This window comes from Osmerus mordax, chromosome 7 (assembly GCF_038355195.1).
Source record: "Osmerus mordax isolate fOsmMor3 chromosome 7, fOsmMor3.pri, whole genome shotgun sequence".
NCBI lineage: Eukaryota > Metazoa > Chordata > Actinopteri > Osmeriformes > Osmeridae > Osmerus > Osmerus mordax.
The window spans coordinates 5,139,065-5,157,464 of record NC_090056.1 but is presented as its reverse complement, the minus strand read 5'-3'; the positions used below and the strand labels follow the sequence as shown (position 1 = coordinate 5,157,464).

Below are 18,400 nucleotides of genomic sequence, written 5' to 3'. Positions count from 1 at the left end.
TCCCCCCCCCCCCTTCCTCACTCCTCCACTCCCCTACGCCCAGCCCAGGGGGCCCCTCACAGTAAGAGGAGTTTGAGCACCAGCTAGTGGTGGCGTCGCGCCACTGCCCCGGACGCCCTCCCTCCTCCGAACACATTAATCATGACCAGGCGAGTGTAAAATTCAATCGGCTCCTTCCATCCATTTCGAGTGTAGCAGACTGAAGGCCGGCCTTGTAGTGCCTGAGAAAGGAGGGATGAGGGGGGGAAAAAAAGAGGGGGAGGGAGGAGGGGAGAGAGGGGGAGGGAGGGGGGGAGGGGTAGAGAGACGCTCCCTACACTTCATCAGGACCCCTACTTCATAACAAATGGAGTGTCTCTCCGGCGGAGGAGTGCCATCAGAAACGCGCGTTCTCTCTATCCATTTAATTCCGGCGCTGGAGGAAAGGGTCAGGGAGGGAGCAGTGGGTGTGCGGCTGGGCTCTCTGCTCGCCGCTTCCCCAGTCACACAGTAAACTACCTTTTAGGAATTGTTTCTCAATAAGAAATGATCAGTCCATTTATCTGCACCAGGCGGGCCTGTCTCCTCACCCAGACCTCCAATATTTTTCGTTTGACCTGATCAGGGCTATAAACCAGACCGAGACACTTTCAATTTGTCACCCGGGGAGGCAGCGGCGAGCCTCGCACAACTGATTGCATCCTCCCTCCCAAATGTAAAAATTCCTCCCTTGCTTGAAGTCTCCCACCACTCCCCCCTCGCGATATTCCATTATTTTCATTTCATTTTTTTTCTTTTGGACTTCTTAGTATTTATCATAAAAGGCTACAGCCAGTCTGGTTCCCATCGTGCCCCACTTTATCTCAAGGCACGCTTTTGTAACACATTATATCCAGCTCATGGTTCATTCACCCAACACATTTCTTTAAGTATTGTATTCTCTTTACCACAGGTAGCCGATGCATCTGCACTGTGTCCTGTTCTAGGTTGTGAATCTGACACTGAGGCGGCGTTAAGGTCCTTGTTTACCATGTTTCAGCATTATGGGAAATAACTAATTAACGCATGGTTAATAAGAGTAAAGGTCCTATAGGGATGTCAAAACAAGAGTACTCCGAAAAAGAGAACTATTTAACTATTGAATTCTATTAACCCCATCCACGTTGATGTGCCATTAGTAGTTTCCACCAGGAGAACAGGTTAATGTTTGCTGAGACAGGATGGAAGCATGTGAGCCTTCTGGCCTTTTCTCTGCTCATCACGAGGTCAACATACTGGATGGCACGGAAGGGAGCGTTGGAAAGCCACCAATAAGATATGCAGTTCTACGTCAACAACGTACAACAATTAAGATTCGAACTACAAATGTTCCGATTTTTTTATATTTTCTAGTATCCTACAGTAAACTTGATTATATGAAACTAATGATATGTATATCATATAAAAATGCATCAAGATATCACTTAAGAGGGTCGATAGGCCACTCTTCCCGCTTCAGTGGTTGTGAACGAAAAAAAACTAACAGATTGTTTTCTTTCAAAACATATGTAAACTTTGAACAGGGGGTAATTACAAACCATGCATGACTTCCCTGCCCATCAAGCCAGTAAAAACAGTTAACCATTCTTCAAATTGGACATAACACGTCAATGATTTTTTCTTTTCTTTTCTATCTGAAACATGGGAGGATTACAGAACCAAGCTGTTCAAATTGCTGCGTCAGACAAATCCAGTCCTTTAATCACTAATGGCTACTGTTGTCCAAACGCTGAAGTTACGCAACAATGATGACCAACTGAGTGAGACTGACAAACAATTTTGGATATTGTAAAGACGACTTACATCGTTGTAGCCTACGTCAGTCTAAGTCTGCTTGAAAATGGATTTGGGTGCAGAACAGCTCAATACACTTAGACAGTACAGTAGGCCAACTTGTTTAAAAATGTATATTCTGTTTACCCTACAACTAGGGAATTTGTCACCATCTTAAGGTCTCCAAAACAGGGCAGGAGCTACTCAAGCAGTGGCGAAAATCAGCTATAAATTTTGGGGGGACACAATTATGACATTTTCTCAAGAGCAATTCCTGAGGGGGACACCATAATTACTGCTGTAACACATAGCCTACATTGTAATATATTAAATGTATATTATTAGTATTATTGAAAATTCCTTATGTTTACAGTGATTTATTGGGGGTGGGAAAAATCATATTTTCCCAGGATGGGGGGGGGGGGGGGGGTCGTGTCCCCCCTGTCCCCCCCCGGGATTTCCGCGTATGTACTCAAGAGCTGCATCTATGGTAAGTCAAGTATCTTCAGCTATCTTGAGGGTTAGGGCAGATGTGTGTGGATTGTCTGTGACAGTGAACAGCTTCAGTGTTGGCCAATTTGCCCGTGTAACTAATTATTGTTCCATGGGCTAATGGACATAGGTGTTGTGTTGCTTTTGAAACCAGGAACGGAGAAACTACATTAAGCCTTCCTGTCCTGCTGTGAACATCGACACTCCACGCCGTTATCTCGGAAATCGGCATCACTTCCGTCCGTCAGTCGTTTCCTCCCTCCCCGGGGAGTCTGGCTGCGCTTCCCGCTTCCCGCCACTCATCACACCGATCGGAGCGCTAGAATGTCAGCCGCTGTCTTCCCGCTGCCCACTCATGGTCTTTAGGATAATGGTCCAAAATAAGAGACGAAATGATAGCCCAATTTGTGCTAACGCATAGACCTACTTTTGTGTTTAAACTCATCAGTTTGATCTATCCTATCTTCACTTACATTTGTCAACGTTTCCTTGGGTTCATGCAGATGGCCTAGTGAAAATGATTTCACAGGAAGCAAAAACTGGTGGAATAGAAGCACTGTGCACTGATGCTTACTAGGACAGCAATCTCAATTAGCATATATGAGAAATTGATTCTAATCTGTATATATATATATATATAAACTTTGTATAGCTATAAACAAATACTATCTATAGTTCAATTTCCCAAATTATCCAAAATGGTGTGAATTGTACAAACATGTTAATTAAAATGCCCCCAACAAGTTGCACTGATAGCTTAAAACAGGAGTGTTCAATCCTGGTTAAACTTCTGCAGAGCTAGATAACGACCCATTCAACCAGAGTTGAAGACCACTATCTTAAAATACCATCACTAACTTGATATCGCATCACTTTGAAGATGAATATGCTACTTGATCATGAAATACGGAGGAATTCCAGTTCAGGCAGTGTTTGTAGAACAACACTGACACCTCCTGGCAACGAAAATAAAACTTGGATCTGCCAGCGTGATTCAGATCTGCTACCCTCCAATATTACACGCAACTCTAATCAAACGTTGGATGTACCAATCCAAACACATGCAATGTGACGTGTTGCGAAACGTAGTTACTACAGCAGCCTTTAGCACAGCTTAACACCAACTTCACCAGGCAGTGAGACAGACACAATTCAGTGTGTGACCAGACATTTATTTGTATTTTTTTATAAGATGTGCTGGACAGAAAGTGAGGGGAATACAACTGCTTCCTAGGAGCGAGTACAGACGTCTACAGATTACAGTTAGGCTGTTTACAGATTAAGATTATCAGCATGTGACAAAGAGAAAGACGTCCTCTCATCGACGAAGTGTTGTTCAAGAGTTACCACCTCACATGCAAGAGTATTTTCACTTGTATACGTCACTAATAGAATTGCATCTATTGTAGGCTATGTATCCAGAGATTGGAGGCAGTTAAAAATGTGCCTACTTCTTGTCATAGGGACAAGGTATCTATATGTAAACCCATGCAGACAGTCAATAAAGTTCAGGACAGCAACCTTACTGATATGAAAGCAGGACCTAGTGGATTCAAACGTGTTTTTTTGTTCTCTGGCTTTCTGTGGCTTTCGGAAACTTCTGGTGTGAAATCCTACTTCCTGAAGGCATTTCACAAAGGAATGAGAGAAAATAAAAACAGCGGACAATGATGTGGGTCTCGGGTGGAGTCGGGGAACACATCACATAACTTGTGCCTTTGCTCTAAACATTGATGACACTGACTAAGAGGGAGGTGTACAATAGTGCAGTGGTTGATTGGAAACATGGTCTGAGGCTCGAGGGGGAAAGAAATGCTACTGTGATTGCCAAAGAAACATGGCTAAAAAAGATCAACCTTTTCGTTTTTTTGTGTGTATTTTTTGTATTTTCGTTTAGGCTTCGTATGTGTCTTTCGATGCACTTGACACAACCCTCAGGAACAAATGGCACTTTTCAGCTGTAGTTCTGATTGCATGTGTTGCACTTACAACGCTATGGTTCTATTTGCACATTTCATTTCGGAAAGAAAAATGAAACGTGAAATATGGTTTTGATACAAAATATTATTTGGCACAGAACGGTTAAAAAGGCCACAATGTTTGAGCTGGACAGTTAGTAAAAGTGGCACCGAGTTCTACGGCAACTGTCCGGAAGCAAAGAGGTCTTTTGTCACAGTTAACTCATTAGTCGTACATTCTGTGTCGACTAATCAAAACCCAAACATGCATTCCATATGAGGTGTAGTCTTGTATATGAGACAGTCCCCAATGTGGATGTGCGGATAACTGAAGCTCTAGAAAGAGACTTGTTGAAATAAGAGGAGCCTGGGCACCCTGCTTTTCCAAGCTCAACAGTGCCAAATCGCCGGCTTTCAACACAGACAGGCTAACGTAGCATCTAAACAGACCGGCCAACGTAGCGACGAACGACTGCGGCACCCAGAGGCTCAAAGAGGGGAGGAAGCACGTCAGCCCCCAAAAAAGTCAACAAACCGCCGTCCCTCGTAAAAAAAAAAAAAAAAAAAAAAACCCACCACATCCTCTCAGTCTTCACTCGTTCATATACTGTATTTACCGCGCCAATGCCACAACGAAAAGAACGATAGCCATAAAAAAATAACCATGGAGGCTCACGTGGTCTACTGGACGCGAGCCTGTTCTGTCTATGTACAGGTGGAGGTTCAACACTGTCCCCTCACGCTAGAAAGGACCCTTCGTGACCGACGGCCTTGGCTTTGACCCCTCACTTTCTCACCCACCCCACTCTGGGAGCACAAACTTCCAAAAGCAGGATGAAATCGCGTGCCGTCGGCCATAGACAACATACTGCCCTTTGTCCGGTTCTTTCCAGCGTGAACGGATAGTGCCTCGTCTACATACATGTGCAGGAGTTGTGACGGCAGACATGGGAAATAAATATATAGTACATCTGTATATACAGGGGAGATGAGTGAGGGAGAGGGGGGGGGGGGGCACAGTGTTTAAAGAAGGGGGTGTGTTCTCTTCCTCGTCTCCTCTCTCTGCTGGGGCAGGGCTGGCTCAGCTTAGAGGACCCGGGATCTCTTGCTGGCCAATGACCCATGCTGGAGGAGGGAGGGGGGGAGACAATCAGAAAAGGAAAGAGAGACACACACAGAGAGAGAGAGAGGGAGAGAGACAGTGACACAGGAAAAGAGAAAAATTAGTGACACCAAATTGTCAACAAGTGGCAAATAAACACAGCGCGAGTCTGCTTCAGTTGAGGTTGGTCTGTGAGGGGATGGCGCCCTCTAGTGTGACGCAGCGTGATCAACTCTCACGTTGTTTTTCTGTCAAAGTGCAATCGACCGGCCCGCTTTGTGAAAAGCGGTGAAGGCTGAATGGATTTCTGTCTGTCTGTTTCCAGGTGGGGCGGGGGGGGGGGGGTTCCTCACATACCTTGGCCTGCTTGTAGAAGTGAGGTGCCAGCTCAACCAACCAGGACGACTCCACAGCGGTCACGTCGCGCATGTAATACTTGGCCGTCTGCACCACCTCATTGAAGACAACCCTGGTGGTTGAGCGGAGAGAGGTGGTTCGGGGGTTCGTAGAAACAGGAAAAGAAACGAAAGAGAGAAAAGGACAGAGAGAGAGACAGAAGGACAGAGAGAGACACAGAAGGACAGAGAGAGTCAAATACAGGAAAGACTACAGAGAGAAACCATAGAGGGCAATAACATTCCTCATAGATGTCCAATATGCTTTGGAAAATAAGCCTTGAAACGTCAATACGCCTTGCATAATGCCCTCCATTTAATGCACCACTAAAAGCTCTGCCTGACTGCGATCGGCAGTTGGAGGCCTCGCACGCGCGAAAACAACACACCACTCACCACTTTGGAGGCTTCTCGCCGTACAGCACTGAGTTGGGGTGGATGTGAAGCTCGCGGTCATCTCGTAAGGTCCTGAGAGCGGAGAGGGCGGCCGGACGGAAGGAGGGAAGGGAGAGACAGAAAAAGTGAGACGGAGGGCGAGAGAAACAAGAGGGGGAGGGAGAGAGACACGGGGGGAGAAAGAGAGAGGGAGAACCCATTGTAACAGTGCCAGCAGTGTGTAAAGTTTGGGTCAAGGAGAAGAGGGGGAGGGGCTGGTGAAGGAGGTCCTCACCGGTAGGAGCCTGAGTGGTGCATGCGGGCAGCGTTGGAGAAGAACCCTGACACGATACACCTCAGGATCACGTCTGGATCTCCTGGAGAACAAAAACAACAGAGATGCTGTTGCGGGATGTGGAACGGCTGAATACATGAATACACACACAGAGCCCCCCCCCCCCCACACACACACACAGGGAGAGATGCCGACCTTCGCTGGAGGTGCGCGGCACCTTGAACTTGTTCATGAGACGTCTGAGTTGCTCTCGCACAGTCATGGCGCGCAGGAGCCCCTTGTAGTTGAGGAAGTGCTCCTGGCACCACTGGGAACTCTTCTGGTGCTGGGGGGAGAGAAACAAGTTAGACCGGGGGCCAGAATACACTAGGGCTGTCAAGCGCAAAGAAGAAGAAAAAAATGCTACTGCGATTAATCGCATGACTGTCCACGCTAAATCACATGACTGTCCATGATAAATCGCATGACTGTCCACGATAGATCGCAAATGAATCTCACGTTTTTTATCTGCTCAGATATTCTCCCCGAGGCAAGTAGGGTGAAGTGCCTTGCCCAAGGACACAACGTCATTTTGCACGGCCGGGAATCGAACCAACAACCTTCTGATTAATAGCCTGACTCCCTAACCGCTCAGCCATCTGACCCCCCCTAATTAGCATTACTATGCTCAAAACATGGCAAAGTCAATTACTTAGCATCTAGGAAAGTAACTTCTATATAGCCTTTTTTTGAAAGCTTGCTGCTTGTAGGTTTGTCCACGGGTGTCCCTTGCACACAGTCAAGCTTGGTCTGATGTAAGCGAGATGTCTCATGGCTAGCGGGGCTGTCTGCATTAGCTGTGTGCTTGGCTAGCTAATGGTATTCAAGACTTGATGTACTCCGGTGGTAACTCAATTCACATCGACAGCAACTGCAAATGACTTGTCTTGTCGACGGACCCATATGGACCCTTTGTAGCTGAACTTGCCATATAAAATACTCTTTTCTTTATCAATTGCTTGCTTGTTGCCATCCTACAAAAGACAAATCGGGGCCACGCAAATGGAAATTCCGGTTTATTCGCGAAACACAGGGGTACTTTTCCAGGGCTCTAACAGTCTTCTGCACCATTCGACTAGTCCCTGTATCAATGGCTCAAACAAACGTGTGGGGTTTGCGTCTTGTTGCATTGCATGCGACAGCCCTGGGATACACCCATGGCCATGTCAAAGTAAACGTCAGCCTCTTCCTCTCCTTCCTCCAGTCCCTTCACACTCCTGATACACTGCAGGTGTCCCGTAGAGCACCGCCCTGCAGGCTGCAGCTAGTTAGCTGGGATAAACCGGCCTGGCTTGGTCACAGCAGGCTGATGCTGAACCCCTCCACCAGTCCTAACATGCTTGTCGTACTAAGAACTACCACTGCACTATCATTTACGCTGGTCTAGGTAACTGGGGAGTCCTCGACGATGCGTCAGCTGACTTCAGAGCACTTGGGCAGTCCCACAGGGATCAGTGATTGGCTTTGTTTGCTTGAATACGGACACTGGGTCTCCTGAACACACCGTCCCCCATCCCCAACATCCCCCAAACTCATCAAGCTTCCCCGTCTCTCATCCAAGGGCATTTAAAAACCCTTCTGCTCGCCAAAGTCCTCCATAACTCAGCGCCCACATATCAACCTTCATAATCAATAACTCCCTCCAGTTCTCTCCCCCTGGTGTCCTCAACACCTCCTCGGTCTTAGCAAGGCTTTCTACTGCAGAGCACCTAGAGGCCTTCATGGTCTTGAAAGGTGGCAAACAAATAATGTGTCTTTATTAACTTTGAGGACCGTATAAAGCAGGGGTCCCCAAACTACGGCCCGCGGGCCAAATACGGCACGCCAACGCATTTGGCTTGGCCCTCTGAACAATGCCAGAGAAGTTTACACTGATTAATATGCATAAGCAAGTAAATGTTTTGATTTCAATAGCAATGAATATGAAAAAAGGTCATTACGACATTAATAATCCTCTTTTAATAGGCTACATATCCCTTGATATGTATGGATGTACGGTGCAACAAAATAATAAAATAATCTAGCATAATAAATACATTTAAAATCATAATAACATCTCCACAATAAAACTGGTAGTTACTCCAGCCCATGTAATATTCTGTTACAGACCAACCCGGTCCCACATTAAGGAAAGGAAAAATGATCTGGCCCTCGCAGAAAAAAGGTTTGGGGACCCCTGGTATAAAGTCATTTTCAGCACCACGGTGGTGTGCATACGATTGTTCTGGAAATAAAGATGTTTCCTACCAGTCCATAAAGTCCGTCCCTACCTTGATGAATGCCTCGTAGACATTGAGCATGGTGAGGTGATCTCCCTCAGCCACAGCAAACTTCCTGTGTTCACGGGCCTACAGATGACAGCACACACACACAATGCATTGAGTAACGGACTTCGAAGTCTCCTTTTTATCTCCAACATTTGATTTGTTTCTACAATTCCCTTAACGGGACCGGAAAATCTGGATTTTAGAATCTCGCAGCCTTTGATAAACATACAGCTGCAGCTTGAAATGTTACGGCCAAATCAGTTCCGAGCCAGCGTCAACCTCGAGCGTGTTGGCCCGAGACCTTTTTTTTACTTACAGCTGCCTTCTTCTGATTGGACGGCACGACAAAGATGTTCTGGATCTGCATCATGGCTGCTATGGTGACAATCTCCTTGGAGCAGCTGAAGTTGCCAGACTCCAGCAGCATCTTGGCAAACATGGGGCTCAGGGGGAACTCTGCCATCCTCACGCCCATGGGGTCGGTTAGACGACCATACTGGTCCAGACCTGACACACCGACAAGATGACAGATGGACAGACAGACAGATACAGACAGACGGATAGGCAGACAGACAGGCGGATCAGACAGACAGGGTCAGTCAGAATCAGACTGAGTGTTTGGACGCTGATGTTCCAGCTGGCTGTGTAGATGTTCTCACCTCCCAGAGCATAGAGCAGCTCCAGAGCCTGCACCATGGACTGGGCCGGCGGAGGCTGCACAGGAGACAGGGTTAGCCTTATATTTACATTTAGCAGACGCTCTTATCCAGAGCGACTTACAGTAAGTACAGGGACATTCCCCCGAGGCAAGTAGTGCCTTGCCCAAGGACACAACATCAGTTGGCATGACCGGGAATCGAACTGGCAACCTTCGGATTACTAGCCCAGTTGTGCTAGCATTGTATAACAGCCTTGCAGCTGTTACACACTCACAACTGCTTTGCTGTCGAGTTTCATTGTATTATGTAGTACTATCGTTGGAATGCTAAGACACTTAACGTCTAAACAAATATCTACAGCTACTGTAAAGTTTGCAAAATGCTGTGTAACCAGAAAGTACTGTGGTCCATTTGTACCAGTTTAACTATAGTGTAGAAAATGTGTACAAGTTTGGTGGCGCTTTTGGATTCTGAGAACATTTACAATCCTGAGACAAGCTACCAAAGCCACTGTTAATGGAACAGCTTCACAATCTTGGATTTTCACTCTCTCTTACCCCCATATCTCCCACTAGCACAGTGGCTTACGCTATGCGCAGGCATCACAAGTTCTCAGAGTTAGACGCATCCCTGCAGGTGGAAAAACCCAATGTTCCTAAACTTGCCGTGCCCCCTTTAACTCTCACTGCCACCTTTACCAGTTGCTCGCCGACCATCGTCATGGTGTTGTGACTGAGCGCACGCGAGCGTGTGACGGTGTGTAGGCGGTGGGTCAGGGGTGACGGTGTGTAGGCGGTGGGTCAGGGGTGACGGTGTGTAGGCGGTGGGTCAGGGGTGACGGTGTGTAGGCGGTGGGTCAAGGGTGACGGTGTGTAGGCGGTGGGTCAGGGGTGACGGTGTGTAGGCGGTGGGTCAGGGGTGACGGTGTGTAGGCGGTGGGTCAAGGGTGACGGTGTGTAGGCGGTGGGTCAGGGGTGACGGTGTGTAGGCGGTGGGTCAGGGGTGACGGTGTGTAGGCGGTGGGTCAGGGGCTAGACGTCACTCACAGAGAGGAAGCTGAAGCGCAGCACGTTGTCTATCCCCAGAGCCTTCAGCTGCAGGATGACTGGAGCCAGGTTGGTGCGCTGCATCTCTGGCACTGTGGAGGCCGGCAGCTTCTCAAAGTCCTCCTCTGTCACACACACACACACACACACACACACACACACACACACACACACACACACGGAATGATAAACAACAGGAAAAGCCACGTTGTATGAGGGGTAGATGACTAAAAAGGGACTACTAGCAATTATTGTACACAATCCCCGTTCCCTCCCAACCTGACTTTGCCAGATGGTTCGTTACACATAACCATCTGGGAAGTGGTCCTTGGACCCTGTTTGGAAAAGAGCAGGCACTTTCAAATCATCTTTGGCAGGTGATTGGCTGAACCATCTGTCTATCACCAGGGGCTTAACTTCAACCATGCCAGTATCTGCCAGTATCCTCAAAAGGAAGCTGATTGGTCTGAACTAACACACTCATACACACACACACACACACACCTGTGTAAAGTCTGAAGCACTTCCCCGGACGGTTGCGGCCCCCTCTCCCGGCCCTCTGGCTGGCCGAGGCCTTGGAGATGGGCGTGACCACCAGAGACTCGATGGCGGTGCGGGGGTTGTAGGCTCGCAGCTTGACGAACGCACAGTCGATCACAAACACCACCCCGTTGATGGTGATGGACGTCTCCGCTATGTTCGTGGCCACCACCACCTGGCGCGGGAGAAGGACGGCGGAGGGATTGAAAGTCGGGTACCAGCATACACAAAAAAAATGAAACGGCGTCCGGGTGCTAGGTTACAGTATCGAACGGACAGACGCGTTTTCCCGTCGGATCTTCCAAAGCAGATGAGGGGGCCGTCAGAAGAGACGCCATTAGAAGAGGTCGGAAGGCCGGTTTACCTTGCGGACGGTCGGGGGCGCCCGCTCAAACACCTTCATCTGCTCTGGGTACGGCAGGCCGGCGTACATGGGCAGCACCCGGAGGTGCTTCTTCATGCCGTACCTGGAGAGGGCCCGCGCCTGCTCCTGCAGCAACGACACCACCTTCTCCACCTCCTCCTGCAGGCCAACACACGGGGGACATACAGGACTGCTGCTCTCCACAGAGAAAAGCACTGGACCCGCGCTCATCCAGACACCCGTGGGTGTTTCACAATGACCCGGCCAGACTCATTCAAATCGACATGAAGTCAGGGTTCGATGAGAGCGTGTGGTGATTGATGTACTACGGCTGACTTGAAATGTGGGCAAACTACATTTACATTTAGTCATTTAGCAGACGCTCTTATCCAGAGCGACTTACAGTAAGTACAGGGACATTCCCCCGAGACAAGTAGGGTGAAGTGTCTTGCCCAAGGACACAACGTCAGTTTGCATGACCGGGAATCGAACTGGCAACCTTCGGATTACTAGCCCGATTCCCTCACCGCTCAGCCACCTGACTCCCCAAACTAAATACGGTGAAAAGCATTTTCTCCCTTATTTCGATGATTGAAATCTGCCATCCTCTCCTTTCTAGATGACTGTTTTAGAGTGTTACATAGAAAGTCGACTTCCTCACTTCCCACCCACTTAAGACATTCTTAGATTTAAAAAATCCCCAAACGTGCTGCCTTTAGCAAACACAAATATTGAAAAAGCTCCATTTAGCTACTTCGCATATTCTGGACATGGTAAATGGAGGATGTCTAGTGTTTGTGTCGTGTTGAAACGGACCTGTCCGGTGAGGAACGCCAGGACATCTCCATCGTCTTCCGTCTCGTGGATCTTCAGAACCGTCTCCACCGTGGCCTTCACGTAGTCTGGGACAGGACTGAGGAGCACAGGGCCTCGTCAAGCTACGGAGCGTGGGGTCCGACCACTCCACCCACCCCGGGTACAAGCGCTAAACCCTAGTCACTGGAGCTGGGTGGGGACTGAGCATGTCAAAGGTATAGGGCTACTGTTTCTAGTTTGAAGCGTGTTTACCATTGGCAAGAAGTTCTGGAATTCTCTATCGTTCTCCTCACGATAGTTGCCTGTGAGCCTTACCTCCTTAGTCCTAGGTTCTACAGACCCTGGAGATGTTGAAGCTATGTCTGACATTGTCAAATCCTGCCCAATCTCCACAAATGAAACAAGGCTTAGGCCAAATCCCAATACTCTGTCTTACCCCTAACCCCTTACCCCTACCCCTTAGTTTGGCATGTTCACGTGAGAGTAAGTGGTGTCCCAATACTCTTTTTGATCGAGGGGTAGGGCTAAGACGAAGGGGTATACACCCCTTAAAATCAAGTGTTTTCGGGAGCTTACTTGAAACCTAGGGGTATGTGAATACTGCGCAACCTGCAACAATGGCGGCCAGATCATCCAGAGTCCCATAAATGAAATTATTTCGGCTGAAATAATTGTTAAAAAAATTAAGACTGTCTTGTTTTGTGCTCTACACAGTCCTGTACATATGTATTTGCAACCATGTTCTTAATTTAAAAGTTTTTAAAAATCGCTAGTTTGCTACGCTAATTTTACATTGCTGATTTGCACAACAGTCCCTCATTTCTCTGATTAGCCCTGAATGGACTCTGTGCATGTCTACAGTTTTAACTAAACTCCATTAGCAGCGAATTTCATTTGATATCAGTGCACAACACTTTTTGCTTTGGAAACCTCGATATATGGAACCGTAACCAAGTGGTGTCTCATTTCATAGAGCTATGTAGCCCTTACCCCTCAGTTTCGAGGGACAAGGGCTTTGGCTAGGGGTAAACTAAGGACTAGGGGTAAGGGGTAAGACAGAGTATTGGGATTCTGCTTTAAACTGGGTTTGGTACAGTGTGAGTTTAGCTAGGTTAAAATGTCTGCCGTGGCTTACCTAACCGTGTAGAACACATCCACTGGGAAGGTGCGACCTTCCACTGTCAAAATACCACACGTGTCCTTGTTGGGGTCCCCAGAATCATTCAAGTTGAAAAACTCTTGAAATTTCTACAGGAGGGGGCATATAAATGCAATAGGTTAGAGGGTTTGCAAAAAAATATGTTTTGGAGTATTTCTGAGTTAAAAGGCTAAGTTAGGAAACTACTACAATTTCACTTCAGCTAAACTATTCAACTGCAATTACATTTTCAACATTTCCTGAGAATGCAAAAAAAAGATTAAGCTGAGCTGCGGGGGGGGCGGAGCGAAAACCAAAAGATAGCAAAACCAATTTCACACAAGGAAGAAAAGCGTCCCAATTTGAACTGCTGACGACAGTCATAAGCTGCTTTCGTCTTTGTCTCTCTGACAAGTCTTTAGGACCAGGACAATTGCCCATGTGACTCGAGCGCAGCCCGCTGCTTCACGACGTCGCCCCGTCTCTTATCGTACGCCGCCTTTGTTTTTCTGTGCCCTGGCATATCTGCCCATCTTCATTATGCGCGGCAAATCACCTTGGCGTCCAGAGTGGCAGAGGCCACTATCACCCTCAGATCCCTCCTCTTCTTCTGAATCTGAGGGGAGGGAGGGAGAGGAAGAGAGAGAGAGAGGAGCGCGAGAGAGAGGAGCGCGAGAGAGAGGAGCGCGAGAGAGAGGAGCGCGAGAGAGAGGAGCGCGAGAGAGAGGAGCGCGAGAGAGAGGAGCGCGAGAGAGAGGAGCGCGAGAGAGAGGAGCGCGAGAGAGAGGAGCGCGAGAGAGAGGAGCGCGAGAGAGAGAGAGAGAGAGAGAGAGAGAGAGAGAGAGAGAGAGAGAGAGAGAGAGAGAGAGAGAGAGAGAGAGAGAGAGAGAGAGAGAGAGAGAGAGAGGAAAAAAAGTCAAAAAGTTGGGGGTTTTGTTTTTTGGGTGTTGTCAGGGTTAGAAAAGGGGTGCCGTTTGGTGTAGGGGGAGTGTTAGAGGTGGTGACAGGTGGACAGCTACCTTCTTCAGCAGGCCGATGGCTATGTCTGTGTACAGGGTCCTCTCATGGGCCTCGTCCAGCATCAGAACACTGGAGACAGACAATATGAGGTGAGCTGCCAGACAGACGGTCTGCCTTAGGTTGAGACGCGCTTCACTAATCGCTCTTTCTTAGTCAAGCCAAAGTGGCTGGGATACACTACATAAGGGATACATCAAGGCTGAAAACTGAAAAATGGACGCTTGGGACATTTCAGATTCGGATTCGAATTAGATAAAATGTGTCACTTTCAACGATTCAACAAATGAATGATCCGACATACGATAACTGCCACCGACAGTGTGCGGACCATTACGGACTATCTGTCTCACTATGCTGTGAGAGCAGAATCCAGAAGTACGCTACCAGAAACCCGACATCCTCCGAGTCGCTTCACCACTTCGCAGATCCTGTACCTGTATTTCTTCAGGAGAGGATCCGCCATCATCTCCCTCACCAGCATCCCGTCTGTGAGGAACTGAGACGCACGGGGGAGATCAGGACGTCAGTCCAAAAACACACAGCAGAATACTACACGACTCAAAGCAAGGGGGGGGGGAGACGGGGGTGGGGGTGGGGGGGGGTGAGCACCTTGATGCGAGTGGCGTGGGGGTCTGAGCAGTCGTCGAAGCGGATGGTGTAGCCGACCTCGTGACCCAGCAGGGCCCCGCGCTCCTCCGCCAAGCGGTTGGCCACCTGTCAGGAGGGAGGGGACGTTAGCGGCGCCAAGGGCCAATCACAGAGGCCTAAACGCGGAGGAAGACGTGGGGATCTATGACGTGATCGTCATATTTAATTGACGATAGTTGCCGCTCTGCAATTAGATGTAGAAGGCACAACTGTGATGGCATAGCCTTCTCCCCCAAAACATTTTTTGAAGTCCCCGAAAGTCTACAGCCTCCTCTTCAAAGAGTACCAGATTTGAGCCACTGTTGCACTTTTATGAGTCAGTGGAGTGAAGGAGGAAAGGCTTAGGGGGAAGGGGAGGGGTTGTGAGGACGGTACTTACTGAGATAGCGGCCACTCGACGAGGCTGTGTCACCCCAATCACCTTCCCCTCTGCTGCCCATCCAGCCTCGAGCAAGTACTGGAAGGGGAAAAGAGAGGGGGAGAGAAAGAGAGAGAGACAGAAATACATGGGGAGAGAGAGATGGAAGGGAACAGTGAGGGAGAGCGAGACGGACAGTAATAAGAACGAGAAAAGTAGGAAGGAAACAGCGAGCGACCAACATCCACGACACAGAGCACGAGAGGCAGACCGAGAGACACGTCAATTCTTTAGAACGGCATAATCTGCATAAATTAAGCCCCAAAGGACTTTCTTCAAACCCAGCGAAGAAGAGGCCAGTAAGCATCTAGAGAAGGTCACTCTCCCCCAGTTTGGGGATTGGACCACGTGAGGGGGTCCAATGCTGCAATGTCCTGCCCTGCGGCAATCCAACGCAGTGCATATCTGACCTTGAGAGTTCGGGGTGTCCTTACTTAGTAGGCAAAATGCTGTTATTGTGTTCCCCTAGTTATACTCAGTCCACTGCCATTCAGCACAGGCAACAAACATATGACTAGAGAACCATTTCTTTTGCTTTTCTCGACTCTGTTTTACCACATCACCAGAACTAGGACAAACGTGCAACGCGACACACCTGAGGGATCTGTGTGGTCTTCCCACATCCCGTCTCTCCCACGATGATGACAGTCTGGAAGCTCTCCACCAAGTACAATATGTTGTTTCTGTGCTGGAAACACAAACGTTCACACGCTGTATCAGTTGGGTTTCACTCAACATACAGCGTTACACTTCATCCATGTTGTAGACAGGAAGTCGTATTGGTTGGGCATTCACTTTATGGGGGTGACATTAAGGGCGGTTAGGAGCCTAGTTGGTTAACTCGAATATGGTTGGGGCAATAAAAGCGCCACTAGACATAATGGTACTCAGTCTAGATCCAAAATGTTGACGTGCAGCCGCTTACTGTCTGGTGTACTGGGCTACCAAATCAAAGAACTTCTCAAGAAGAATGTCTGGAATAAACCCTGAATTTAACCCTTTCCCCCCCTTTATGTAAGTGATGATAAGGAATGAAACGACAAGTAAATTGGCAGCGTCAGTTGCTGCCTGATTAGCTACGTGTGCTGGCTGTATAACAGGTGATGGGAGCAACCTTAAAAACTGGAAGCTTCTGCCGCTGCTTCTCGATGGACAGCGCAGTGTGCGGGTTGAATATGACGGGGGAGCCCGTAGTCTCTGTTGGGAGCTCCCGTTCTTCAGAAATTCCTGGTGCCTCCGATCCTGAGGACAGATGAAGATGAGGGTGGTAATGGCAAGGCAGAAATATGAACGGGTAATACATGACACGCTACGTGATGTAGTTGGCAAAGCAATTGAAGTTATTTACTAGCTAGCTAGCTCACAGGTGCAGCGGTTCAGAGACTCCCTCCTAACTAGCCTCTATCCATTCCCATGAGAGACAAATAAGAAACATTTTAAAGTAGCTGGACTAGCTAACATTAGTGACGGAAAGCACGGTTGGTCTTTTCACATTAACTGCTCATGTTGATCATGTAGCTCTTATCACTTTATTAATCACTCTATCTAATGAGTTACGAAGTCCTAACATCACCTTACTTGTAAAAAACTAACAGTTGGCCAAACAATATTGTCCAACGCCGCCCTAAATTCTTAAATCTTGAACTGGCGGAAATGTTTGCATCTCCAACAACGCATTCATGATTCAGGCATGTTGACGCACTGCAATGAATGACTTTCATTCATAGGCTTTTTTTTTGTACATGCACACAGTGCCTATCTTTATTACACATTACATCGTAAGCCTCACCATATTCGCGACCAACTGTAGTTTAAAACATATTATTTGTACACTTACCCGGTTTCCAAAATTTCATCGTGGAGTTGGGATCCGCCATCATGGCTTCTACGTCACAGGTTTTTTTGTTGCCTGACGTCATATTATTCAGACTCCCTTGAAAACTAAAGCGTGGAAATCAAACGACAATCCTTCAGCAGTAACACTTCAAATCTCATTACTTAATGTAAGGAATTAAATGGAAAATGCCATTAAACACGACATCGCATTGAAAATGGAGGCTGAACAAAGCCCATGTTTAATGTGAATCCCAAAAGATCTCAATCAGAAAATACAATCCTCTCAAAAGCCATTTGTGTACCTAGTACAATAGTGCCATTACAGCCATCTTGCAAGAACAGACACTTTAATTTAATTCACTATAAAATACTGAGACACATGTTACATCAAACAAGATATAACACAAAGTACAAATAAATCAGTTGAATACAGTGTAGATTTGATGACATTATACATAATTTACATACAGGTTTAAATTAATATCCAAACATTAGGTAAGACTATTTGATCTGGATGCTAAATAAAAATAAAAAACTGAAACAAAATTAAAACTACATCTACCTGCTAGAAACAACTGATAAATGACAAAGAAAAACTACAAACAGTCATGGCAGTGCACAGAACAGTTCTTTTAGCTTCAGTTATATTTACTTTCTCATCTGATTTCAGTCACCTGGGGCCTGTTGCACAAAACTAGGATAAGGGATTAAGCCAGGATATCTTGGTGATCCTGGCTCAATTGATCCGTAATCCGGTTGCACTAAAGATGGATAGGGGGCAGGAGGATATGTTATGGTATAAATTACCATGGAGATTTATTCTGTGGAGCTAGCCTGCTCCAGACCAGGCTAAATTCCAGGATCTATTTAATCTCATCCCTAATGTCAGTCAGCAGTCACCACAAATGGAAACCAATAGTTATTTCACTGCTCACTATACATTGTTATCACATATAACTAGACCCACTGTCATTATTTAAACGTTTGTGATCATTAATTTCAATGATTTTGGATAAAAAATGATTTTTAGATGATGTTGCTATCATTAGATAATTTACAGTTTCCCATAGACTATAAGGCTATATATAAAATGATAGAATATTAGGGCCACAGAGGGGAAAAAAACACAAGTCATAATATTGTAACCAGTTGTTTTAAAGGAGGACAGTTGTTAAAATGACAGATGTGGGGCATTTCGTGA

At 47.2% G+C, this 18,400-nt stretch overlaps 1 protein-coding gene across 1 annotated transcript; it reads right to left on the bottom strand.

The window, feature by feature from the left end:
* Positions 1–3,434: 3,434 nt before the first annotated feature.
* dhx35 (DEAH-box helicase 35) lies at positions 3,435–17,243 on the bottom strand. The gene is made up of 21 exons (XM_067240672.1): positions 17,201–17,243; positions 16,478–16,605; positions 15,959–16,051; positions 15,325–15,402; positions 14,907–15,011; positions 14,732–14,793; positions 14,297–14,366; positions 13,834–13,893; positions 13,275–13,387; positions 12,140–12,236; positions 11,324–11,482; positions 10,924–11,134; positions 10,420–10,544; positions 9,374–9,428; positions 9,031–9,221; positions 8,718–8,795; positions 6,604–6,733; positions 6,409–6,490; positions 6,135–6,206; positions 5,701–5,812; positions 3,435–5,366 (listed from the first exon to the last, which is right to left on the bottom strand). The coding sequence occupies exons 1-21, from the start codon at positions 17,241–17,243 to the stop codon at positions 5,328–5,330; spliced, it is 2,103 nt and encodes a 700-aa protein (XP_067096773.1). The 3' UTR covers positions 3,435–5,327.
* Between the last annotated feature and the right edge of the window lie 1,157 nt (positions 17,244–18,400).

Excerpts from the sequence above, each read along its gene's own strand:
- dhx35 (XM_067240672.1), bottom strand. The coding sequence starts at position 17,243 with ATGATGGCGGATCCCAACTCCACGATGAAATTTTGGAAACCGG. Across the intron at positions 14,367-14,731 it reads CCTCTCCTGAAGAAATACAG|TGTTCTGATGCTGGACGAGG; the intron begins GTACAGGATCTG and ends GTCTGTCTCCAG. Across the intron at positions 6,491-6,603 it reads GCCGCGCACCTCCAGCGAAG|GAGATCCAGACGTGATCCTG; the intron begins GTCGGCATCTCT and ends TTTGTTCTCCAG.